At 40.3% G+C, this 25,879-nt stretch overlaps 2 protein-coding genes across 6 annotated transcripts in view; one reads left to right on the top strand and one right to left on the bottom strand.

Annotated features, from left to right (window-relative positions):
* Window positions 1–22: 22 nt before the first annotated feature.
* Window positions 23–3,242, top strand: LOC129351220 (trans-L-3-hydroxyproline dehydratase). Of its 3 annotated transcripts, XM_055020102.1 has the most exons (7): window positions 23–134; window positions 602–705; window positions 827–1,314; window positions 1,402–1,571; window positions 1,736–1,858; window positions 2,061–2,198; window positions 2,786–3,242. In XM_055020102.1, the coding sequence occupies exons 2-7, from the start codon at window positions 623–625 to the stop codon at window positions 2,909–2,911; spliced, it is 1,128 nt and encodes a 375-aa protein (XP_054876077.1). In that variant the 5' UTR covers window positions 23–134; window positions 602–622; the 3' UTR covers window positions 2,912–3,242. The 3 variants fall into 3 exon arrangements, with proteins under 3 accessions (XP_054876077.1, XP_054876078.1, XP_054876079.1); XM_055020103.1 differs by lacking the exon at window positions 602–705 and having other exon boundaries at window positions 28–134; XM_055020104.1 differs by lacking the exon at window positions 602–705 and having other exon boundaries at window positions 45–134; window positions 835–1,314.
* Window positions 3,226–25,879, bottom strand: part of LOC129351219 (disheveled-associated activator of morphogenesis 1-like) — a 46,746-nt gene continuing 24,092 nt past the window's right edge. For 2 of the 3 annotated variants that reach the window (XM_055020098.1, XM_055020100.1), the window contains exons 2-26: window positions 23,042–23,334; window positions 20,850–20,939; window positions 15,900–15,971; window positions 15,144–15,238; window positions 14,556–14,889; window positions 14,342–14,452; window positions 14,141–14,244; window positions 13,757–13,823; window positions 13,557–13,674; window positions 12,559–12,697; window positions 12,293–12,351; window positions 12,036–12,223; window positions 11,572–11,880; window positions 11,382–11,489; window positions 10,137–10,166; window positions 8,977–9,074; window positions 8,818–8,902; window positions 8,603–8,709; window positions 7,908–7,996; window positions 7,281–7,449; window positions 7,048–7,155; window positions 6,437–6,497; window positions 6,189–6,320; window positions 5,072–5,242; window positions 3,226–4,531 (exon numbers count right to left, since the gene is read on the bottom strand). In XM_055020098.1, coding sequence (XP_054876073.1) covers window positions 4,319–4,531; window positions 5,072–5,242; window positions 6,189–6,320; window positions 6,437–6,497; window positions 7,048–7,155; window positions 7,281–7,449; window positions 7,908–7,996; window positions 8,603–8,709; window positions 8,818–8,902; window positions 8,977–9,074; window positions 10,137–10,166; window positions 11,382–11,489; window positions 11,572–11,880; window positions 12,036–12,223; window positions 12,293–12,351; window positions 12,559–12,697; window positions 13,557–13,674; window positions 13,757–13,823; window positions 14,141–14,244; window positions 14,342–14,452; window positions 14,556–14,889; window positions 15,144–15,238; window positions 15,900–15,971; window positions 20,850–20,939; window positions 23,042–23,230 — 3,246 coding nt within the window. In that variant the 5' untranslated portion in view covers window positions 23,231–23,334 and the 3' untranslated portion in view covers window positions 3,226–4,318. The remainder of the gene's footprint in view (window positions 4,532–5,071; window positions 5,243–6,188; window positions 6,321–6,436; window positions 6,498–7,047; window positions 7,156–7,280; window positions 7,450–7,907; window positions 7,997–8,602; window positions 8,710–8,817; window positions 8,903–8,976; window positions 9,075–10,136; window positions 10,167–11,381; window positions 11,490–11,571; window positions 11,881–12,035; window positions 12,224–12,292; window positions 12,352–12,558; window positions 12,698–13,556; window positions 13,675–13,756; window positions 13,824–14,140; window positions 14,245–14,341; window positions 14,453–14,555; window positions 14,890–15,143; window positions 15,239–15,899; window positions 15,972–20,849; window positions 20,940–23,041; window positions 23,335–25,879) is intronic. The other variant, XM_055020101.1, reaches the window with a different exon arrangement.

Genomic DNA, 25,879 nt, shown 5'->3' with positions numbered 1-25,879 from the left:
AGGTGGCGCTGTTGATCCATTTTTTAAAAACAAATCTTCTCTGGTCCGTTTTGTGTTGGTAACAAAATAACTAGAAGACGAATAAAAGTGTTGTATAGTTTTGCAAGAATCAAAGAAACTGTTTTTAAAATCAGGTAAACATTTTCCTCCTCTTTGTTGTTGTGTTGAAGTGACTGTCTCTGCTTCTGTGTTGTTTGGTCGCTGCTGCAACTTTAAAGCTGTTTCTTGCTTTGGGTTTATTGTTGTTGAGCAGCTTTTGAATAAAAAATGAAAACTCAGCATGCAGTCTTCTGCTAAAGACCAGTCCGTAATGCCTGCTGACCCGCTGAATCATTAAGGCTTCACTCCCCTTAACTTTGTCACTTTTGGTCAAGGCCAACTTTTTGGCCAGCTTTGCACATTCTAGAGATGGAAATGTTTTACAGATTCTACTGGCAAAGCAGCTCAAGCTCAAACAGAATGTGCAGAGTGTTCATGTCCTAAATATACTTTCATCTGAACTAAACTCCTAAACAGGGCTTTGTTCAAATCTTGGGATATTATGGAGGCAAATCTTGGAGGCAATATTCCAAGATTTGAACCTTGCTTTAAACTTCTGCAGAACTTTTCACATAGGGCCTCTATGTGGCCCTTGGTCTTCAGGATGCTGTATGTCCACTACTGTTCTCAAGCCTCTGAAGGTTTCACAGATCATCTGGAATTACAGTGAGATAAACTACATGAGGGTGGACTCTGTTATTTGGTGATAACATGTATTATTTTTCCTTTGATCAGGTACAAATGATGCTGAAACCTTATGTGCATTTTTTTTGTTTGTTTCTTTGAGCATTTCAGAGATGGAGCTGCAGCTTCCTCCTCATGAGGGAGTCGAGCTCTCTGTGGTCGACATGCACACAGGAGGGGAACCTCTCCGCATCATTGTCGCCGGCTACCCTGAGGTCAGAGGAGACAGTGTGCTCTCCAAGCGCAGGTATGCCCGTGAGCACCTGGACCACCTCAGGAAGGTGCTGATGTTCGAGCCCCGGGGTCACTACGACATGTACGGGGCCTTGATCGTGGACAGCGAGACCCCCGAGGCCGACCTGGGGGTGCTGTTTATGCACAACGAGGGCTACAGCACGATGTGCGGACATGCCGTCATCGCCCTGGGTCGCTTCGCCGTGGACTACAAGCTGGTGAAGGAGCCACGGTCGCCGGAGACCCAGGTAAACATCCACTGCCCCTGTGGGCTGGTGAAGGCCTTTGTGGAGTACTCTGCTGGTAGAACAGGAGCGGTGCGGTTTCTGAGTGTGCCAGCATTTGCCTTTGCAACAGGTGGGAGGTCTTTTTTTTTAATTTACACTCAAATTGTGGTCAGGTGGTTTTATGTCCCACAGGACTGAATAAATGACTTTACACCAGATGTGACGGTGACAGTAGAGGGGTTTGGTGAGGTGACGGTGGACATCAGCTACGGGGGAGCTTTTTACGCCTTTGTTGATGCACAGAGGTTTGGTCTGGATGTGAAGGAGTCCAGGACTCGGGATCTGGTGGACGCAGCAACGGCGGTCACCAGAGCTATTAAATCCCAGGTAGGAAACTTTCTCCTTTTACACTTCAAAAGGAAACAATCTAGTCAGCTGCAGGGATCTTAATAGAAAGAATGCTTTCTCTTCACGTGCATGATGCTATTTATGAGCTTGTCCACATACCTGTCTGTCCACATTGTCCCCCTCCTTTCTCTTCTCCTGGGTAGGTGAAGCTGCACCATCCAGTTAGCGATGACCTGGCGTTCCTTTACGGCACCATCCTCACAGACGGCAGAGACCAGTTCTCACCTGAGCCCACCGCCAACATCTGCGTGTTCGCCGAAGCTCAGGTATGTTCAGGGTCCCTGCACAGTCTGGGAAAAACCAGCTTCACATCACCCATTTTTTCATCCACCAATCCATCTTGTTTTTCCATTCTCCATTACTCCGTCTCTTCTTTTTGCAGATGTCATATTTAAGCTCTCACCTCTGCAGTGAGTTACAACTCGCATTCTCAAACGTATAATCTGTGCTGCCCTCGTCTCCCCCCAGGTGGACCGAAGCCCTACTGGTTCAGGTGTTACAGCTCGAGTTGCTCTTCAGTACCACAAAGGTCTGATCCAGCTGAACCAGACCAGGACGTTTCAGAGCGGCGCCACCGGATCCCAGTTTACAGGAAGAGCTGTTGAGGTATGAGAAGTTTTGATCTAGATACAGTTCTCTGCCAACGTATTCACACCCGAACAGTTCTTCATTTTGTCACATTATAAGCACAATCGTCTGTTTGTTCTATTAGCATTTTATGTGATTGGCAAAAACCAAATTAGTGCATATTTGTAAAGAGGAAAGACAATTATACAAAGTTTAATTAAATTAATACTTTGAGACCTTAAACTGTTTCATGTTTGAGCAAAACAGTTTAGTGTGGAATATTCACACTAAATCAATGCTGTAAATGGCCCGTTGTTCCCCCCCCAAAAAAATCTAAATAAAAAAAAAAATCTATATGGTAGATTTCAGCTCTCTTTTGTTCCCACCAACCAAAGGTTACCAACAACTTGAAATTAAATCCAACAGATTCCTGTGGCTGATTAGATTGTTTCCTTTTTACATTTTTAATTTCTTTCTTCATTTTTGGCTCTTCCCATTTTTGACTAAAAGTTCACATGAGCAAAATTAAGCTCTCTTCATTCTCATTTAAAACCATCAGTTCTGTCTCTTAAGCTGAGCTTTAACGTGATTTATGAGCCGATGGCGACGTTTCCGTTTCTCTTCAGGAGACCAGATGCGGAGACTTCAGGGCAGTTGTGGTGGAAGTAGCCGGCCGAGCTTTCTACACCGGAGTTTCACGCTTTGTGCAGGAGCCGCGAGACGAGCTGACCCACGGGTTTCTGCTGAAGTGAATGTTGTCGTCGACAAAGGGGATTTCACTTCATTCATGATGAAAGTGTTTGGAATATCACAGCATGCAGCAAGAAGATACAAGCAACAAATGTTTGAATTGTGTGCCAAAATAACGTGACAAAATGCAATTTAGCAAAAAAAAAAAAAAAAAAGTCAAATCCTGTGGGTAAATTGGAAAATGCAGTGAGCCGACCAGTAGATGGAGCCAGAGGTCAGGTTGATATGAGCGTGGAAGATTTTTGCGGCGTGTGGTGTTCAGCTACAGATTTTCAACCAAAACAAATGTTAGTTGAATAAACACAAAACTCAAACGTAATTTCTCCCATTTATTATTATTATTATTATTATTAATATCCGATCAAATGGAAGGCAGTATTTAAATTATAAAACTTGAGTGGGGATGTTTTGACGCTGGATCGATTCACAAAGCTGAAATTCAAATACATAGTTACCAATACATGGGTTTTTAAATGCAGTGTAAATCCAGCCAGTGTGCTGAAAACAGACTTAATTTGTTCAAATAAAGACATTAAAGTGGGGCAACTCTCATTATGGGTAGGGAAATATACCTCAAGAATTCTTTTCTGTTCTTAAAATGGCATTTAACATAAGAATTATACATTTCTATGTGTGTGTGCAGACACACACCCTTATATTTGGATATGTGCTGTTTATGACATGAGTGCTCATACATGTTGAGAGGCTGCAGGTTGCGAGAGTACCCCACCTAACAAAGAAAAACCAACACAGTCAAGGCCAGCTCTTAACAGGAGAATGTTCAAATGAAACATATACACACATATATAATAAATGCTCCCCATCAGTAATGAATAGAAAAATCCCTGCTTCTCTATCACTTTCAGTTTGTGTCCCAATAACGCGGAGTCTCGGTCCTGTGATATTTCTGCAGCAGCAGAGGGTCAAGTCTGTCTGGGATACCTCAGGTAGCTGAATCTGGCCGCCTTTCCATCTATGAAATCAGTCTGTACAAAATGGCCTCTCCCGGCTCCGAATGAGTCTAAAAGCTGCACGTTTGAGTTTGTGCATAGGTTCAGATGTAGAAAAGCAGCACGAAAAGGGATCTTATCAAACAACCACAAGCGTCTCCCACACCTGGAGGGAGGCGGTTCTCCAGCTTCGTCTGAACAAACTGATCTGATTTGGTCAAAGTTTTATCAGCGTTTGGTTTCCTCGCCCTCTCAAATGGCAATCTAACAGAATAAGATAAAAAAAAAAGACAAGTTACTGAACGTGTTGTGTAGTGCATGGCTCTGCAACGAGGTCATGATTTATTCATGCCTATCTGGGTGGTGGTGGATGAAGGTGCAGAAGAATGTGGAGGTCAGTTTGACCCAGCGGGAAACCGATGCTGAAGAGGAAAAACAAGGGAGCGGGGGACGGAGGTTTTAGATGTTGAGCTTTGTGACCGGCCGCTCCCTGCTCGAGTCCGTGCTCTGGTTGTTGATCCGTTTGCGATTGCGTTTCATTTTGGACAGGTCCTTGTCGAACACTTCGCCCGACCGCAACGCAGACACCAGGTCGTCAAACTCGCCGCCGTCGTCCTCTCCGTTTGCTTTTGCTTTCCGGGCCTTGCGTTCTTTCTCCCTCTGTTCTTTCAGCTAGAGACGCACAAGAACAAGAAGTTCATTTCTAAATCTTTCCAAGTGGGTTCTCATTAACTTAAAAGAGACTGACAACCATTTTCACCATGGCACTGGTTTAGATCAAATAAAGTGTTTGTTTACCTGCACATAAAACCTGCAGAACAGATTCATTTGTATTTGGTCATCTGCTGAACCTAAATTAGCAACAACTGACTTGATGAACAGATTTTGTTCCTCCTCTCTTCCTTCAATTATTACATTGCTGCCAATGTATCCGTTTATGCGCTGCAATTTGGCAACTTGGTGTTCTCTTAATTATGTCCATCTGGAGCTTTTAAAGATGGACATCTGTATGTATAGTACTGTATGTATAGTTCTTACCCTTGCAGATAAGAGAAAATGTACAAAAATTTAAACCTCTGCACCTGGTTGTTGAACGTTTCACACTTGAAAAAAATCGAAACTGTCATAACTGCATTCAGACTTCTGAGTGGAAAGGTAAATGGTTCATAAATTTCCCTAAAGCAAAACTTTGCAGTCAACAATGTCACACACCTGAGCTTCCATTTTGGCCCTGCGCTCCTCCTCTTCCTTGCGTTTCCTTATGTTCTCGTTTTCCTGCTGAGCCTCCGTGAACGACTGCAGGAACTGGTCAAAGATGCCAAAGAACTCATCTGGCTGCATCTTGCTGGCATCTTCCCCAAAGTGCTTCACTGCCCTCAGGAACTGCAGGACCAAAGCGAAGAGGAACACAGAGAGGGGATTAGATTTACTGCGGCAGCTCGCAGAAGCACGTCTTCCTCTGTCTTTTACCGTTTTACAGGAGACTTGTTAAGTTTGTCTTCTTTGAAATCGGAGCAGGGCAGCAGAAGTCGGGAGCTTTGAAGCCCAAGTGACCGGCTACTGATTAGAGCAGAGGTCGGGGGCTGGAGCCAGAGCTCAAATTAAGGCAATGTGTTTGTTGGGTGTTTTGAACAGCTAGTTAAAAAGGAGAGCATCCAGATGCGAGGTCACGCTGAGAATATATATCTTTAATAATGAGATGTTCACAGCAGCTCTGACAGGAAAACCATGAGCTAAATTAATGATGCTTTCAAAGGATTTTAAAGCAGTCACTTCATCATTTTGGTCGTCTTTCTAACATCTTAAAGAAATGAAAAAAGTGCAGCATATTGATACTTTAAATGCATTTTTAAATAGAAAATAGATATAAATCCAATAGTATGATGTCATAATCTCAGATAAAAAGGGAAACATGCTCAGGCTTTAAGCAGTAAGACTTTAATCAACCCAATAAACTAAAGTTTCTTCTGTGTTATTTAACACTGGGTCTTGACTTTAAGGAAGAAAAAGCATCCATGAAATATCGTGTTTATGCAGCTGGCAGGTGTAATCCCACAGCGTGAAATGATCCTAGACTTGTGCTCCTGTTTCTTGGACCCAATAAAAAGTGCGAGGGGTCCTGCAGCAGGAAGCCGAGATGCTTCCCCCCCCCGCTGTTCGCTTTCCTACAGATGTGACTGATGGAGGTCAACGAAACGTGTAGAAACAGCTGCGCCGAGAGGAAACCAGACGAGAGCTTTCAGCGCCTGGGTCTCGGAGTGACAGTGATGCACTCCTGTCAGCTCACATGTGGTTCTCCCCAGAAATCAACCCTTTCTGATCGACTCACCAGTTCTTTGGCTTCAGCGAGAGAGTCTTCCACGTCGGAGAAGCTGAAGCTGGCCACAGTGATGAACTGGCTCACCACTGACACAAACTTGTCACCTACTTCCTGTGGGCCATTCTTCTGGAAGTCCAGCTCCTGTAATCGTAAAATAAAACAAACAAAAAAACCCGTAAAATGAGGAACGAGTAAATTTTAAATGTGCATTTAAAATGATGTAACTGCTGTAACACTAAGATGAATGTTTGACTCACACTCTCAACACTTTTTAACCCACTGCGCAGGTTGCCAATGTCTTTTTCCAGCTCTGTCATGCTGTAATAAAACAGAGAGAGTGGATAATTGCCCACAGAGTGGAGTGATCATCCTTAAAACCAGTTTAATAGCAGACTGTGAAGATTGGATGCTTCCTTCACTATATCCTTAATAGAAAAAAGAAATATATTGGATGAAGACCATGCCAAGAGATTTAAATAATCTCAGTGACAAAAGTGAAAAAATATCTTATTTATGCTTTGTTTCTTTTTTTACAACTCTGACTCACAAAAACACTTTAAATTAGTAATACGTGCAGTAAAACATAATCACGGTGAATGGAGGCAGTTGGAAGTCTTAGTTTTCTACACAATCATTGTGTGTTTTACTTGGAACGGTTAAAGAGCACCACAGTAATGTAGCTGTCAAAAGATGCGAGTTCAACTCAAACTCTGCATCCATCGAAATAAAAAAATCAGAATGGCGAGTGGCCGTCGGATGGAACTATCCAGGGTTCATCAGTAGTCCAGAAAAACATTTTTATGAACAATTTAGCCAAAAAAACAAACAAAACAAAAAATAGCAGACTGTGAAGATTTTTTTTACATACTTGACTTTAGCTGCCTCTGACACACTCTGCAGATCATCCTGGAACTTGAGGACTTTGGGGTATTTCTTCTCCAGGATGGTGATCAGGTAGTGCAGCAGAGTTATATTCCTGAGTTAAAGCGGCACAAAGGAGTGAGTGCTGCATTTGATTAATGGTGCTTTACCAGAAGAATAAAACATTCTCAGTTCCTTATCATACTTCGATAACGTCAGTGGTATGGCTGACAAACGTACTTGTCAATACTGGATTTGGTATCGGCAATCTTGTTGAGCGAAGACACGTTAAAGCCGTAAGCGTTGCCTCTCTGACCCTTATTCATGTAGTTTCCAAAAGCAAGCACCACCTCCAACAGCTGCTTCAGGTTTCTACTGTGTAATACCTCCTTGGAAGCCTTAGTAAGACCTAAAACAAAGAAATGGGAAGCTTGCTTCAAAATGACAGGAGTGTGGATTAATTTAAAAAAAAATCAGACATTTTTACTGGCAACCCTGGTAAAAATAAGGAAAAAGCCTAAAACAAATCCTAGATTTTATTGAAAACTAGTGCGATCCCACACTGAAAAAGATCCCACCATTATATTGAGCACATTTATTTTCTCCAGCTGTTAACACTTTATACATTCCCATTTGCAAATAGGACAGCACTTGGTCCTCTATAACATTTCACAAGGTTACATTTTACAGAGAGAGGGAATTTCTGTTCAGGAAAGATAGTCCAGACTCATGGATCCTTTCTGATGCCGTTTCAATCTCTTATGCTACTGCAATAAGAGATTAATTCATTCTAAATTCATTTCTTTACCAGGGATGCCAATTAGTATGACTGAGTCAAGTTAAATCTCATTCTAAGGCTTTGCTCACCTTCAATTTTGGGTTTGATTTCAGCTATCCTCTCTGCAAACTTCTTCTTGAAGTACAACGACTGAAGCCTCTGCTGGTAGTGGTTTATTCTGAAAGGAAGACGAAGAGCAGGCGAAATTAAATATGAATAGGGAAATAAATAGATTTACTGAAAAGCCACAAAACAGATCCTTTATAAGACCAAAACTATTCATCTCACTTAATGACATAAGATTTGTGGTAGTGGAAGTATTTTTGGCAGGGTTCATAAGAGCAATAAACTACGGAATCCGAAGCTTATGACAACCACAGTGACATGCGTAGTTCTTTCAAGTCTCTATGAAAAGTTGACATATTCTTAAAATAAAAAACTTTCGATTTTAGCAATCTCTTTTAGCCTTTCTTAACATCTGTTTGAAAAAATGTATATATTCTGCAGCTATTACATGTTATATGTTCTTTTTTTTTAACAGCTTACATAACTGATCGCAAACTGGGAATTCAAATACTCGTACTACATTGTTGTTTCTATTTAATCACCCCCCAAATTTAGAAGTTGTGATTCACACTCAGCTATTGTTCCCTCCAAAGTAGAAACCCATGTGTTGTTTTATTTATTTGTGCTCCCTGCAACAAAGACGATTGTTTGAGTCACACCAACCTGAAGCTCCCGGCTCTCAAGTTAAGAGGATCCTACAGGCAGAAAATGTAATTACCTGCTCATCTCATAGAGGAAGCGGTCAGGTTTGGCCATGCGATCCAGCTCATGCTTGTGCTCCTCCAGGAGATCCACATCGCTCTTCTCAGGAACAAACTTCAGCAACTGATCAAGCAAAATGAGGATATTTACAATCTGGCAGTAAAGCAGCAAATGTGTACAATACAAAACGGGCATTTCCTGCTTGATACATCTGTGCTACCATGTCCATACCTGCTCCAGCATGTCTTTAGGAAGGTCCTCATGCTCATCCATGGTAAGAATGGCTCTCTTAATCTCCTCATTCGAGAGCTTCAGTCTGCAGTACACAACAAGTGAGTCAGTTGAAAACACGCTTTGTTTCCGCTCAGCGACGGTTTCGTCTGAACTCACCGTGAGAGCAGGATGTTGCAGTTTTGAGCCCGACGACCATCAATGACTGACAGCTCCTTGACCTTCTTAGAGCTCAAGGTGTCGTCTTCTGCTTCTTTCTGTTTAGAGTTAAGATTAGAGTTATAGTAAACTAACACTGATTAAGCCCCTTTTCCACCAGACTAAGACTCACACCACAAGATCAGAAAAATACTACAAATCTGGCAGAAAGCAGATGGTCTTAGAGGGGTCTTTTGTGGTGCGCCAAGAACACAGTGCACTCCCCATTATGCTGGATTATAAGAGTTGAGGTGAGAGTTCCCAGACTTTGTTTAGCATGCACTAAACTTCTGAGGTGGTTCATTATCGTGCTGGTAACATATCTGGCTCTGGTGTGAATGGCCTGGTAACTGCAGTGGCTGCTTAGTCATGATGAGTTGTTCTTGGGCTCTGGTGCAGTTCAGAAAACAGAAAATGTGAAGCAGAAAGGTCCACAGAGCGTCTGCAACTACTATGCAGGGGGAGTCCCGCCACTGCTTTGCCAGCAAGGATGCTGAAGTGACTAATCCTCACTTTTCCAGGAAAAAAAAAAAGAAAGAAAGAATAGGAAAACTCAGGACTATGCTCAAGTCTGTGGCTAATACAATGCTCCAAGCTAATGTTAAGCACGAAAACCTCTAAACTGCGATTTTTGGGAAGACCCAGAACAGATGCAAGCTCTTCACAAAGCAGTGCAAATGCAAAATGACAAATCTTAACGGTGACAGGCTGGTGACAACACTAACGGTGTTTCCTCCTCCAAAGCAGAGCTGAATCTGGACGTAGAGACGCAGAAACCTCCAAAATCTTTTGGAAACCTCCAGTTTGTGAGAAAATGTTTTGTTGCAGAGGTGATAGGAAGATTGTGCTTGCCTTCACATGGAAATGATAAATCAGTGACTTTTTAATTATAAATCCGATAAACAACTGGGCAGTATTAAGCCAGTGAGAAGAGACACAACAAAACATAAAAGAGGGACTAAAACTCTCAGGCTTTGTAGGAGACGCACAGTAAACTCATAACATCACAAACATGACACACAGACAACAGATATCCCAAATACTCAACACTAGAGACAGAAAGCAAACAGTTAAACACCTGGACGAGACTATAAACTTACTGTAGAGAAAAATCAACTCACCTGTTTGGTGTTATTGATCATTAAGAAGTCCTAAAATGCAACAGGAAGCAGGGAAGATGGAAGCATTCATTAGAATGAGTAAAGCAGTTACGTGATTGCAGCCCATAAGAGTAGACGGCAAAATCAGAGCTCATTCAACGCTTCAGTGACAATGAATCAGTAATGAGATGAGCAGCAGTGAGACGGGATGAGTGGTTCAATTGATCAATGTGTGCTCGTTGTCACATGCTGAGCACATTAACGTCACATGCTGAGCACATTAACGTCTGTTGGCCGTCTCCATTTTGGGTCACTGTGAAATTTTATCAGGCTGATAACTGACTTCTAAAACAAAACTCAGCCTGTGTTCTTACATTCTACATGCAATGTCAATGTAATGTTGAGTGCATTAAACATGCTTAAATGCATGAGAGCATTTCTCATCAAAAAAAATTACCACAAACCAATAATGTGTAATGTGCAGAAATGAAACAAAAACATAATTAAAACTAAAAGAAAGCCAATTCTAAACAGTTCATTCATGCATTTTTAAGTTTGTGTAATCAATAAATAACCTTCATAAATACAGGGCAATACTACATCACCTTTCTAGGATGGCCCAGCCCAAATAAAGATATCTAATTCAAAGAACATTTTTCAACATAAATTTAGATTTTTTGGGGCAAAAATAAAAAAGATATTTGCAGGCACTTTCCATCTGGTCCAACAGAGATTGAGCCATTTTGAACATAAAGAAGGAAAAACAGTCTTAACTGTAAAAAAAAAAAAAAAAAAAAAAGCCTGCAGTTATTACTGTCTTGAAGATTGCGTCTACAAATTCTTTCCTCAAGCTGGCTGAATGCAAATGTATGGCACATTTTTTCAGTTTCTTTTAAGGGTTGAGTAAAAATTATGCTTTTCCCTCCATTTTGCTGCAATAATGTGCCATTTATGTTCGTCTGTAACCTCAAATCCTCCAAAAAATACATTTAATAGTGTTGTCCTTGTGTAATAAAAAGTGAACATGTTCAAGCAACGCAAGAAAACAAAACAAAAAAATGAACAGGAAGCTGATTGTGCTGATTAAACTCATGCACATAAAGTCACACAGAACATATGATCAGTTGAAATAAAAAAGATCAGCAAGGTTCAAGCATAAAAGTTGGAACTCAGATGATGGAAAAGAAAAATGGCAGAACAAATATCTGAACAGCAAAAAGAAAAATTAGCTGTTCGTGTCTAATTAAAGTTGAACCTAAATTATACCTGCTGTCGCTGATATGCTGAGAATGTCTTCTCAATGTCCACCAGATCCAGAACTTTAAAAACTCTGGCATCATCCACATCCATCCACACAGTTCCCTCCAGCTTATTCTGTGCAGAGGAAAGTATACATTTTACCCCGTGTCATTTTATTTACAAATAAGTTGCCATTGAATCACTTTGCTGCTCCCACCTCAGCCAACTTGGACCAATTGAAAGACTTGAGAGGATTGGATGGCTGAGGAATGTTCTTCTTCTTCAAAGATGGTCCCAGGGGGGCTCCTGGTGGTGGAGGGATGCCTCCCATGGGTGCGCGTCCAGGGGGAGGCGGAGGGCCACCAGGCGGAGGGGGCGGAGGAGGTGGAGGAGGCATGGCACCACCAGGAGGAGGAGGAGGAGGCGGGGGGCACATGCCTGAAAATGATGGTGGAGGAGGCAGCGGGCTGCCGGGTGGCCCGGGGGGCAGAGGAGGACCTCCAGGAACGACAGCTGCTGCCTGTCTCTGCAGGGACAGATTGAAAACACAGAGGAGGGTTAAAACGCAAGTCTCTTGTGCTGCACATCTATAAAAACGACAGAAAATTAATTAACAACCTTATGTTATTGAAATGAAAGGAGTTTTTTTTTTCAGTTTATTTTACAGTGATATAAACATACGGTGCTGAGTTCATGCAGTTGAGCTGTAAGTTCAGCCACTTGCTGTTTGACATTCTTGTGTTCGTTGCTCTCCTTTTCCAGCTTCTCTTTCATCTTATTGAGCGTCTGCATCATCTCCTCTTTCTCCTGAGTTTTTGCGTCACATTCACGTTCTTTCTTCTCAAACTTTTGCTGCAGCTCATGGTGTTCTGTTGTGGAGAAATAATCTTAATATCGAGTTGATTCAATCTGAATTTGAAGTCGTGGAATGCACGCACCTTTCCTCATTTTCTCTGCCTGCTCTTTCCACTGTTTGACCTCGTTTTCATTGACCAGCCTGTGCAGCAAAATGACAACGGATAATTAATCGCAGCCCGCAGATGAACTTTAAAAAGAAACCCTCCCGAGCCAACATTGTAAACTTTGTGACTTTCAGCTTGTCAGTGAGCACAGCACTCTTGTGCATTCCTCACTCCCACAGTCATGTAATTCCTTCCATGTCCCCATTAATTTCTGTGTGTTAAAGGATGAGTGGAGCACTTACATCCTGACCACATTCTTTACGTTAAAGTTCTCCAGCGGTGCGATGTCTGGGTCGTGACCTTTATCGTTCTGTAGGACCATCTGCTGGACGATCCGGTCCAACAGCAGCCAGTACTGTACCGTGTTTCCACTTCTCTTGTCTGGAAATGAAGAGCAGGAGTTGTCAGTCAGAGTCCGGAATCATTTCTTACTCTTTAATGGCGTCACAGAAAAAATGCCTTATAGTCCAATGAACAAAAATATAAAACGCATCACGTGTACGTTTGTCATGAATTGAACTCAAACATCCACAACTTTTTCTATGTATGCAATAAACCCATTTTTCTAAAATGTTGTTCACTAATCTCCCAACATCTATGTTATTGAGCAATTTTCTGTTTCCCAGATAATCCATCTCACCTTGCATGTGTGGCGTATCAAGATGCTGATTAGATAGCATGATTCTTGCAGAGGCATGTCTCAGACTGGCCACAATCAATGGCCACTTTGAAGTGGGCAGCTTTATCTCAGCGCAACGCCACAGATGTCACAGGTTTTGAGAGAGCACAGGCATTCCCACCAGAGCCGTTGACTGTGAACTAAATGTTCACTTCACTACCATAATCAAAACTTGTAACGACTTCCACATCCAGAAAATTCACCTCCAAAATTGTCTGAGACAAGTAACCAGGACAAATGCCTCAAACATTTTGTATCACTAAAGATAGATGATTAGTAAAGAAAATACACATCAGATAAAACACTTATTTGTTTAGAAGCTTTCACACATGGGAACCCTTTCAAAAACCCTTGGACAAAGTAAATATCACGGTCCAAAGGAGCGTAGTGTTCGGTTAGGCTGGGAATGTGCTTATCCAATTTTCTGGACCATCTAATCTGGACAAAGTCAACACCCTTATCTTTTTTGGCACCAAACTGGAGAGTACAAGCACTGTGCGCTGTATAGGAGTAAAACCGCTGCCTTCTCTGTGTAATCCTACCTTTTACAGAAACACTTACGTGGCATTAGCAGACAGTGATGAAGCACAGACATAAAGTGCGGGTATGCATCAGTGAGGTTCATCTTCTTGCGGATGAGATCGAAAACTTGTGTGGCACTTTTGGTGTCTACATGTACCTAAAAGAGAAAAACCATAATAGGATATTGAATGTGTAAAAAACGCTTTACTCTGACTTGGGTAGGCGGCTCTCTTCCTCACCGACTCGAAGCGTTTCGACAAAGCCAGCTCATCCTCGTTTCGCAGCATCTCAAAGTAGTCTAAGTGCCTGAGAGGGTCACAGAAAAAGATTTCATTATATTGAACGGCTGAAAATATGATGCATTCAAGTTCTTATCCTGCATGGACTGTTTATATTTATGCATTATCTAATAGGGTTACTGGGAAGTCCCGTTACAGTTTAAGCTAAGAGTGATGGATTCTGAATAAGAATCTGGATTTACACATTTACAAGAAAACTGTTGTGGAAAAACTTTTGAGTCTCAGATTTTCATCAAAATTTCCATTTAAATTTCAAACTGTTTTTTACTAATATATTTTTTTTTATTGAAACTGCACATTTTAAAGAGAGAGGCAGAATCTTACCTGTCTAAAGTGGAGTTTTCATGTGATCGCAGCTTATCGATCACAGGCTGAATTCCCAGCATAAGAAATTCGTATCGGAGATGGATACGAAATTCCAAACTGGTCTGTTCATGAGAAAAACAAATAAAGTGAGTTAAGTCTTATGAGTTGTGAAATAAAAATGCTCCAGTAGAAAATAAATGCAATGATTCAACAATGTACCTCTCCAGCTCCTTGACTCAGCACTGCATTAATAAAGGACATGATGGCTGTTTTCAGGTTGACCTCGTCCCTGTATCTCCCTGTGCTCCGGTCCAGCTCGTTTATAAGTGTCTGAGGAATGACGGACCATAACCAGCATTTAATATCTTCCAAAAATATTGCTACATCGAACCGTAAAAAAAAAAAAAACAAAAGAAAATCGGCAATGACCCACCTGGAAGCGCGTTCTCTCACAGGCGAAGCGTTGATAGTGCAGCATGGCCTCAAGAATCTTTTTGTGTCCTCCAGGCACCAGGCAAACAGCACCCATTATTTCCAGCACTGCCACCTTAGTCTTAATGTTTTCTGTGGCCAGGCTCTGGGCGATGATATTGATGCTCTCAGAGTGTGCAAGGACGTGGGCACGGCCCTGAGAGTTGTTCATCAGAGCCTTGATGCAGCCGATCAGCGACGTGTGGATCTGCGATTCGGTGGTGTCGTAGTCCATGCTCTTCAGGAAGTTCAGGATGCATGTCAGGCCATCCAGGTCGATGAAACGGGTCACAAATCTGGAATATAAAAGGCAAGGTAACTCCAAGAACACGCAGATGAGAAGACGCCTTGAGATTAAGCTTTGATGCAGCCGATTAGAGAAATAAACTTTCTTTTGTACATTGACCTTTCACTTTTTAAAGGACTCATTTCCATACTGCGATGAGGAACCAAATGGAATGACAGGGAGTGTTAGAAAAGGGCAAGTGAAAGAAGATATAATCATTGATGACATTAAACATAAAAACCACAAAAGGGCAAATATTCTCACCTCATAGGTTGTGTCCTCAGAGCCGTCTTCAGGCTCTCGATGGTTTTATTTCTCTCTTCCTCATCTTCCTTCTCCAGAGCAAGAAGGGTCTTTCTCTGTCCAACAACACATGAAACCTTATCAGTGTTTAAGTTCATGCCTATGTTTCAAAGAGCCACCTACCTGTTGCATGTGAAAATATAGCAGCTTCCACATTTAGTTTCACCCCTGGTAAAGATTTGTAGGAAGGCCTTAAATAAACTGTTGTCATAATGACGCTAGGATCTCAACTCTTCTCACTCACACTATCAGCAGTTGGGAACTTTTTATTTGTTGCTCTGTGCAGGTTTAGGCTATATTTCATTTTATTTTGGGTGTTATGTTCCTGCTGTCACTTCCTTTCTTGAATGGCATGTTCTCGTGTCTTTCTCACTTTGAAAAGCTCATGAGAGAAATGAGAAGTAATGAAAAAAATGCAAATTTCTAAGATACTCTGATCAAACTGGGATTAAGAAAATAATTAATGGACAAGAATTGTTGCAGGAGTGTTTGCATTTCTTGAAAAAATTACTTAACACAAAAGGGTAAATTTCTCCAATTTATCTGGTGTGATTCTGCAATAATATGTTTTTACCAGGGGTGTCAAAAAGCATGGAGCGCACTGACATTACATTTTTCAATAAAAAAAAAAAAAATAAATCAAATGAAATACAATTATTTTTTTTTACAGTTTATAACCAAAAAGAAGAATTTTAGTCTTCTAGCATTATGACTTACAGCTGCCATCGAGTTGAGCTGATCAATATAATACTCTGGCCAACTAGTTGCGCCTTTGTTTTCTTCTTGTTCCTAAAAAACAACAACAAAGAAAACCAAAAGACAAAGAAGCAAATTATTTTGGAAATATACAATTATTCTGTGATTTACTGAAGAATTTTAAAAGAAATCACAATCATATTATGTGAAGATTAAGGAGGATCAATTTGCAGTGAGAATGGGAATTGGGTGAGAGCAGATCTTTGAGACTCGACTTCGAAACGCAGTGGAAAGTCACAAAAAAGGACGAGCTTTCATCTGGTTCTTGTCACACGTTTGATCTTTATGAACATCAAAGACCGACTTCAAAGGAGAACTGGAGCTTCTTGCTCTCTACTCCTACTCTCCATCATTTGTCAGATCAATAAGCTGTAAAAGACACCAACTAAAGCGCCCTGCAGCCTTCAGGGAGCAGACAGAAATAGCTAAAAATGAAGAACTCCTAAGTAGGACAACACAGATATTCAACCTATTTTATCTTCCAGCGCCTCAGTAGGTGCCAAAAAAGACAGCACAGCTGCTTGAGAAAATCTGGAGATTAACAAATGATTGTTAAAACCATGGATTGGGGACACAGCCTGACTTATAGTGAGATTAATCTCCACATAGCCATGTTTGTTTCACGAGTACATGAAAACATAATTTTTCCTGAGGAGACAGTTTCTTTCTCCTGAACTTGGCTTGAACATGAAAGGCCTTGTGATTCCCAGTTTAACTTTGCTCCATTAGGCACAAATGAACTGTGACCGTCAGAAACTAATTGAGTGTCCATTATTAAAGCGGACCGCGGAGACTTGGCCAGTCTGCACGGAGTGTGCAGCGACAGTCGGACCAGAGCCTGCTGGGTCCACTCAGGATCCAGTGCCAGCTTGACCAGGCTGGATCTGGATGTGGTCCAGTCTATTAGAGGAGCAGCCACAGAAGTGGGGCCACTTTCCTTTCACTGTTGATCTTCTAACTCGGATGTCAGCAGCCTGCTTTATAACTTCAGTTTCTTCAGGATGAAGTGGGGAGTGAGTGTAGAGGGGGATTTATTTTCTCCACACTTAGGAAAATAAAGATCAAAGATGCTTTGGGAAACAGGAGTGAGTTTCTGTTTTTAGTAGAACAGCCCGCTTGAAAGAGAAGTTACAGCTTAGCCTTCTCTGGAATTGGATGAAACCTGAAACCCGAGTGCAAAGTCTCCTCTAGCAACCGGATCAGTGAATCTTCCTCTTGGCAGAGGATGTAGCCTTGAGGAGTGCTGACAAAAAGGCAGAGAGAAGATTGATTCTTGACAGAATGATTTCATCGGTTCAGGTGTTTGGCCAAAGCAAACAGCTACGGCTCTGACAGAATTATCTCCTCAGCATCCAGATGGGCTTCTAAAGTCAGAAAAAATAAAAAGGGCACCTTCATCTCTGGTGGGCTTTTAGTGGGCCCTGTTTGTGACACCGCTTTCCTCCTTATAGCTGATGCACCCCACCCCCACTGCGCTCATAAAAGAGCTGCACCTGTGGAAGTGAACCTTCCTGTTTGGCTTGGACAGCCAAATACTTCCTTTGGCTTCTTCCCCCCTCTAACACACCCATCCCCTCTGAGCTCTGATGGTTCAGTTTGTATCTGTCTGGGCTCGAGCCAGAGACTAGTGCACAGTCAGCAATACTTGTGCATTTCTGTCTTTGCTCGCAGCCCCCTTATGCAGGTCGATGCTCACACATAAGGCTTTGATCTGTATAAACACTCCCTCGCTCACTGCACCAGCAAACCAATCCTTCCTGAAGACCGGAGTCTGTTTTTAAAAGAGTTTCTTATTCTTTGAACTTTTTACTTCTCTGCATGTTAAAGCTAAAAACTTCAATGTAATTTTTTTTTGGTATTTTTAACAGATTGACCAACAGAAAGTAGTGCAAAATTGTGAAGTAGAACAAGAACATCAAATTACTTTTTTTTTTCATTTCTAAAAGCAATGATGTATACGGCACCCTGAACATCTCATGTGAGATACGGTGCTGGCAGCATCATGCTTTTATTCACATTTAATCCCAATAAAATTCACTGAAGTTTGTGATTATAATGCAAAAACTTTCAAGAGGTATGATGACTTAGAAAGAACTGTCTACTTAAGGATCAAGAGAAGATCAAAATACTTCATTTCTACTATGTAGTGTTTATAACTTTTCCTGTCATAACTGAGGAAAAAATGCAGTTTTGGGACAAATTGACTTAACGTCTGTTGTAAAAGAATGCTCAGCCAAATAGTAAAATAAACAAAAGCAAATATAAAGGCTTATTATGACATAGCGTCTTAAGGCTGTTCTTTTGATTTCAGAAAGTGACCATGGTGATTATCTATCAACATGGAGACGCACAACCCGCCAAAAGAATCACTTAAAGTATTATGGCTGGGAGACGTATCTGTTTCAAGAATAATTAAACTCACTGGACATGATCCCAAAATTATAAAGAAAAAAAAACCCCAAACACAGGCCTTCTATCTAACTGAAGACTTTTAATGTACACACTGATGCACTAAATGTCCATCCTTCAGATTAATCATCTTTCCTCTGCAGATGTAGGAAAAGATGAGTACATCTGCATGCCCAGACGGCCAACTAGTCGGGACAGGATATCCTACATGATCATACCTCATGCTGCATAAATGTGAGGGCACACTCAGTGGGAGCGTCACTTCCACCGAGTGACACGGGAACAGGCAACTGTGTTTTCTTGCATGCTGAGGGTAAAAATGTATGCGTCGGGGAAAGAGGAACAGCTGAGGCGCCTTTTATCAGGAACAAAATGCTTAATGAAACATGACGCGGTTCCAGAGCAGTCGGGAATGTTATGGCTATGTGGAAACTCTAAGGGGACAGGTGTCATCTCTGCAAGGATGACATCAGAACACTTTTAGCTTTTGAGTCTGGTTTGTGGCTCAAACAACAACAGCCTCTCTTACTATTCAAGTGCATGATCAAGCAACAAAAAAAGAACCAAAATAGACAAATTAAGTGTCTTCATTGTGTGTACGGCTGTTTATAATAAAGTTTTGAGCAAAGATATAGTGATCTAACCCTGAGGGAATAACATTAGCAGCAACTTTACGCTACAGGTGATAATCTAGGTGCAGACATATTTAGATATTTAGTTTTCAAATGGAAATAAACTCATTAATACTTATACATACACTACAGTACACTGAATGTTTCATAACTGCTAAAAGTTCAGAATAATAGTCAACTTTATCTACAATTTACAAAGCTTTGCCCTGAATACATGCACAAAAAAAAAAAAGCAAACTGGGAGATTTGGAGAATTATGCCAAATTCTTCTGGTATTGAGCTTTGAAGACTATAGTATAATTATTACACAGGCAATTGTATTACTTATTATCATAACAAATGTCATGATAAGAAATCATGTGATAATAAACTTTAATGGATGGTGCTTGGAGACTTGGTTGATTCAGTTTGCTGCTTTTACTGGGGAGATGTCGTTTCAACTATCACTTCCATGACGGGATGAGAGAACATAAATTAACAATTAGTACTATGATCTAATTGGATTTGGCTTCACCACATTGTCTCATCACATTTTTCAGCAATGGATGCAAGCTAGTGTGGTTAATTAAAGCAAAACATTTTCTCAGTTTTCCCCACTAGATTTTAACCTCTTAACAGTTTGTGGCTTCTTTAATCAGATTTCAGTTTTACAAAACAAAAACAAACAAAAAACATTTATTTTCTATGCTGTGTGACAATCTGGACTCTGTTGTCTTTACTAAGAAAAAAGATGTTCTGACAGAAAGAATGTGGTTTGGCATCATTGTAATGAAATACAGAAAGGCTTTATTAAGGTTCCCAATTTTTGTACAAGCTTTATTATAAACAGTCGCAAGAGTGATGTTGAGCTAGTCATTTTCCTCCTGGGAGGAATATTTCTTAAAAAAAAAGCACATGCTTGAACAGCTTAAATATGGTTATTTATTATTTTTACAGAGGATTTAAAAAAAAACCCAGCTGGACAGAAAAAAGTGACAAGTCAAAGATTTGACAGATTAAAATTGCCTTATTGCGAGACAGTTCCATAAAAGCTAAAAACCATTTTCAATCTTTTGGCGAATTATAGTGGCACATTTCACATTTAAGAAGAATGTTATTAATCATTTGGTTTTGACAGAGTGTGCTAGGTGTGCTAGTGTGCTAGAACAGAAATATGTTTCTAAAGGGTTTTAAGAGGAAGTGCAAACCTTCATAAAGCATAAATAAAACGTCCAGGAGATAGAGGTCAGAATTAGGACGCTTTTAGAGATAGTTTAGGAAATATAGTGAGTCAAACAGAAAATAATGTTGTGAAAACATAGTTTCTATTCATGATGCATGTAAAATGTTTATGCTTTTACAGAGTCAACTTCACAGAGTTCTAAGTCATTTTTGTTCATTTTAAAACATGGAATATTTTACTATGATATTTTACTGAATAATATTTTTATGTAAAGCTTTGAATTCAAGACACACAAGACAGTTAGGAATGAAGGACAGCAGAAAGGGAGTTAGAACTCAAATGAGGGACGAAAGAAGTTTGGAAAAGAGGATAGAAGTTTGTATGTACTGTAAGTGGTCAAGAAAGTCACCCAAAAACAACGGAAACAAGGAAAATCATGACAAAGGAACACAAGAAGAAATAAAAAGGTAGGAAAAGACATCTTTTTTTAAGGAGTGGAAAAGGAATGAAAGAACACTCAGAAGGTAGCGTACAAGGAAGAAAGAAATGACACAAAAGAAGTGAACAAGGAAGGAGGGATTTGGGTAATAACACAAAGAAATGACAAAATGGAAGGATGGAAATACAATGGGATAAGGAGTGAATGTCTGGAAAATTTGTAGACCATGTAGAAGCCCTGTAAAAACTGTCTGGTGTGGAACTTTTTACCTTCTTCTTGCTGCAGTAGATTTGCCATTTCTTCTCTGCAGGCAAGGCAAACATGGCTTCCCTGTGTTTCTCTGTAAGGTCCAGCTCATCCTGCAAAAGGAGAAAACTGTCTTCAAAATTCCTTCTTTACAGCGGGATGGAGATACTAATGATTTGCTATTGATTACTGTGCTTCACTGTGTTTGCAAATTTAGAAACATCCACATAAATCAATTCTGTTTTTCTGCAAAAACAAAAATGCTCGCCAAGAAAGGCTCAAACAGATCTCATTTTAGCTGCGGATCAGTTCTGGGTTGGCTTGTGTCTGTCACCGTAAATTCAGTGTGGTTGTGAAGTAAATCGGATCTCTTCCATGCGGATAATGGCGTAAAAAGATAAGGCGCGGTTCGCGTGTTTGCCATGTGGTAACAAACATCTGGAGACAACATGTGTCACAATGCGTGACGTTTGCAGAGGCACGAATAAAAAGGGTGCTGACGGGAAGGCTTCGGACTGAATACCAGAGCCAATTTGGGGAAAGAGGGACGTATCAGCAAAATATGTGAGGTTTAACATGTGAACTTTCAGCTGGAGATAACTGCATCTAATTAGCTTCATGTGAAGAAAGTGATAAAAGGCATGAGAAAGCTCTTAAGCAATTCAGCACAAGAGGGAAGATGTAAAAGAGCATAAAAAATAAGTTTGGATGTGGTTTAGTAGACAGATAAAGAACAAAGAGATAAATGAGTTCATCTGTTCCAACCAGCATCCAGCTTAGATTTTGTGAAAGTGGTCAAGACCTGCCAATCAATATGTACATTAATCAGATTAACTGTAATCAATCAGTGTTGATTGATCCTATAACTCAGGGCCTTGCATATTCTGAGTGCTAGGCTGAAAGGGCAACAGATTTAATAAACTCTAGTATTTTCAAGTTGGATAAACAGATAAAGACTAATTTGTTCCCATTAATAGAAACAGAAGTTTAAGAATAAATGTGTTTTATTCCAGTAGTATAATCTCACACTGAAAATTGTAGGGAAAAAATAAACATTTAATTTGGGTAGATTTGTTCTGTGGGGGGAAAATCTGATATTAAGAAATAACCAAGAAATAATCTGCCTTTTGGTCAATGGTTTGTTTAACCTTTTGTGCCTCTATTAATACCCTTCCTGTTAATATCTTTCCACACAGGACAACACTTTTGTTGTAAGATAAAAGGCTTTAGGGTCTTTTTCCCATCATCTCCCTTGTCCAGATTGTTGTAGGATTAAAGCTGGGTGACTAACAAGCCCATGGTAGAAGGTTAATTTAGCATCTGTGTTGATTAGGCCATATGTTCTGGATTATTGTCCTGTTAAAGTCACAATGGGGTGTTTTAATAGGATAACGATTCTGTTCAACTATTGGTTCGGTTCAAAGCTCAGTGTCTGAGCTGTACAATGCGTCAGTGGTCAAGAAAGTCACCCAAAAACAACGGAAAACTCAAATCCTCCTTACCGAGAGGTGCTACAAAGTAATGACAAACACATCAGAAACTTTTTTCCCACTGTTTATATTTTTTTCCCTTCTTTGTGGACCCATTTAGGATGTAAACAAAAAGGCCAGTGAGTGGCTGAGGGGGAAAAAAAGCATGTGGCTGTTTGTCTTTTGGTAAACAGAGCAACAGAAAGCCTCCTTGTCTTCACACTAAACTTACTCAATTATGTCTTCATATAGTACGGCAGACGAAAACAAGCAATTAGCAGATGTAGCAGGCTGAGACATACAGAGCCCCTGAATGAGGCTCTGTATGTCAAAGAGACGACTGTGGCTGCCGTGAGAGGGGAAACAGGGCCAGGAGAGAGAGGGTGACTGGACAAATTAGAAGTGACACTAAGAAAGAAAGGAAAGCGTGCTGGCCTGGTTACTCACAAGATATTGTTACTGAAAGTTATAAAAACATGATACTTCAATTACTAATTTCTAAAAAGGCAAGAGAATATTTTGAAATCTGAAGCTGAAATTTAAAGTTAAAATGTTATCATATATATATTGGATCCTTTTGTGAATATATCTGAAATTTTCTGTGCTGTTTGAATCAAAGTATGTCTTCTTAGACATACATAGATGAATGGATTTAGCTTTGCAGAGAACACTAAATAAGGGACTTCATGTTGCATGCAGCAAAAACACAATCACAAAAGTAAGAAAGCACAAAGGCAATGGCTTACCACCAGCTCTGAGAACATGTTATCCAGCTCGTCATATCCGGGCATTGGCAGAGACGGCTCCATGCTCTGCAAGGCAAAGTCCTCCCGTAGCTTGTAGGTGATCTCCGGATGATCGTTGCTGTTAAAACAGCAGAAGACGAAGGAGAGGCCGCCCCGGCTACCACCGCCGCCGCGCTTCCTGGGAGCCATGGCTATCAGCCGTGTAGCACTGATCAGGTAGGGAGGATAGGAGGCTCCTTCTGGACCTCTTTATGGCCTCCTCCACCTTACAGTCCGGCCTCCATCAGAGCACACTGTGGACACAAAGAGAGGACAGAGTAAGGTTTTGGCCTGTATTGTTTAAATATAGGGCTTTTCAAAAAGTGACACAAAATGTGTAAAATCAACAATAACAAAGAGAATGCTAGAAGAAGGCATCAGAGCAAAGAGTCTTCAAAACTTGCCTGAAATGAATAAAAACAATTTTGCATGCAGGAAAGTTACAGAATTGCCATAGATTTGTTTAATTCAAATGTGAGAATGCTGAAGGATCATTGTCACAGAAGTCATCCAATAATTAAATTGGCTTAAGATGTAGTATTTGATCAACACTCTGTTCAAAGACTATAATCTTTTGTTCTCAACAGAAAATCCCCAACAACTGAATCAAAAACTCCTTAATAAGACTGAGAAAGTCTGTAAAAGAGTTGAAGTTCACAAATATAAAGCCTGAATCTTTGCCTGTGGTTTTGCTTAATGGTGTAAATTAAATCAATAAAATATGATAAAAGGCAGCTGTGCTGTTTATACAATAAAGCCTAGTTATGAGGGATTTTTGGTTCGGTGACCATAATTTGCCTGGATTAGTGCTTTTAAACCCTCCCTTTCCACTTTCTTCATTGTTGCCTTCAGTGTTCAGCTATAAGGTTGACAATTTCGGATGAGGAGAAGTCTTGCTGAGAGGTAAAGTATGTTTTTCTGAAATAGAGTTAATGTTTTTACAGACCAAAACATGACCTGTAACAGCTGCATATTTAAAATGTCTCCAGTCGTTGCTGAACAGAGGCACCATCCGCCTGCATGTTTATGGAGGGTAAAAATACAAATATCAGCTGTCATAAATGAACAACATTACAGAACGGGGCTGAGCAGATTCCACAAAGTTTTATTATAAAAAAAATAAAACAAGCTCTGGAACATTTATATCGACTGCCAAATGCTAATCATTATCATGTGTTTTGAGTGGTTTGGACTTTGTTTCCCTTCACCACTTTGAACCTTTTTAGTTTAGTTAATTTGGTACTTGAGGTTTTCGAAGGGGGAAATTTGGACAAACGATTTCAACCTTGTTTCCATCATGTGTTCCTAGTCTTCTACTGTAAGGAAACATAATTATGTGACATATCAATTGGTATCAGTTCTGCATTAGTTCCTTCAGGATCTGTCACAGTTGATTGAAATCAACAGGCTCACAGAGGAATCAGAAGCAAAATAAATGAAAATTGGGTGAAATACATACTTTTTTAGGAAATAATCAGCCATGAAATTAATAATAGATGGTATTTTCTCAATAATTCAAGAAAATACTTAACACAAAGAAAGCAGTGGCACACAGTGGTTTATTGTCATATATGTGACATGGAGACTTTTATATATATTAAGAACAAATGTCTTAAAAACAGTAATATGCATGAAAACTCTTCAACTTCTCCTCTCCCTCCGTAATAAAGTTAGTTTTTGAACGACCCTGTCAATTTGTCATTCCTCTCAAACCTCAGATGAGCACCCTACTAAAAATGGTGAAAACAAGTGAGAAAACGCACACAAAGGATCTCTAACCTGCTGGTTGCTTTTAAATTCATGCTGGAAACACGGCTAGGATGTCAGCATATCATGGCAGCCCAGCAGCTTCCCTCCTCGCTGTGAAGCCAGGCGTCATAAACTGCGGAGGCAGCGCTGACTGACTTACAGGAATTTCTGGTCGCCTTTTCTTGGTGACCAGATTTCTGCTGAGCACAACCACATTCACCTTTTACAAAGATTTACTACACGTCAGGCTCTACCTCCAGACTGTATGGATCATAAACTGTGGGATTCATTTCTAAATTTAGTCTGCTCGAGTCATGTCCTCTACTGTAATCAGGAAACTGCGGGACAGTGAACTCAAAAAGCTGAAGAAGGAGCATAAAGCTATAGTTAGTTGTCCTAAGGCAAATTCATTTTTTCATCAAGAATAAAATCACTTGGTCTAATTTGTCAATTGTAAATCTTGTAAATCCAAGTAGTATTGCTAGAATAATCAGCAATAGACATAAAAGTTTTTTTGTTGTTTTTTTTTTTTAAATCACCAAGATCATTTTGAGCAATATATTTACATTAAGTCTATACTAATACAATTATTTTCAAAAGTTTTAAAGATTCAAAAACTTTATTGCAAATCTTCACCAGAATCTGTGTGAGGGGCGTTTTCTCATAATCAGTACTTATAATGAGACAAACCATGCATGTTTATAGATTGTTGTAAAACCACCACACTTCTTCCACCAACTATTACACATTATTAGATTTCTGTGTTCAGGAAATGTGGGACAGAAAAGAAAAAGTTTAGAAAAATCTGACTTATTCCATGCATACATAGATTTTTCACACATAGAAGACGCTAAAGGCAAATTCCAGACATTTCCAAGCTTTTCAAGCCTTCATAAGAACCCTGCTATTTCCTCATTGCCTTGTGTTCTGCATTACCCAGACACTCTAGTCTTCCTGTCTGCAAGCCTCTGTTTTAGCTCCTAGAATCCCACTTAAAAAGCCATGCTTGGTCAGCTGGGCCATAAAAACTGAGGTTATGTTGGTTACATG

Source organism: Poeciliopsis prolifica, unplaced genomic scaffold (assembly GCF_027474105.1).
Source record: "Poeciliopsis prolifica strain line A6 unplaced genomic scaffold, Auburn_PproV2 SCAFFOLD065, whole genome shotgun sequence".
In the NCBI taxonomy this organism is placed as follows: Eukaryota; Metazoa; Chordata; class Actinopteri; order Cyprinodontiformes; family Poeciliidae; genus Poeciliopsis; species Poeciliopsis prolifica.
Note: the sequence above shows the minus strand (reverse complement) of the source record. Positions and strands in the feature narration are given on the sequence as shown.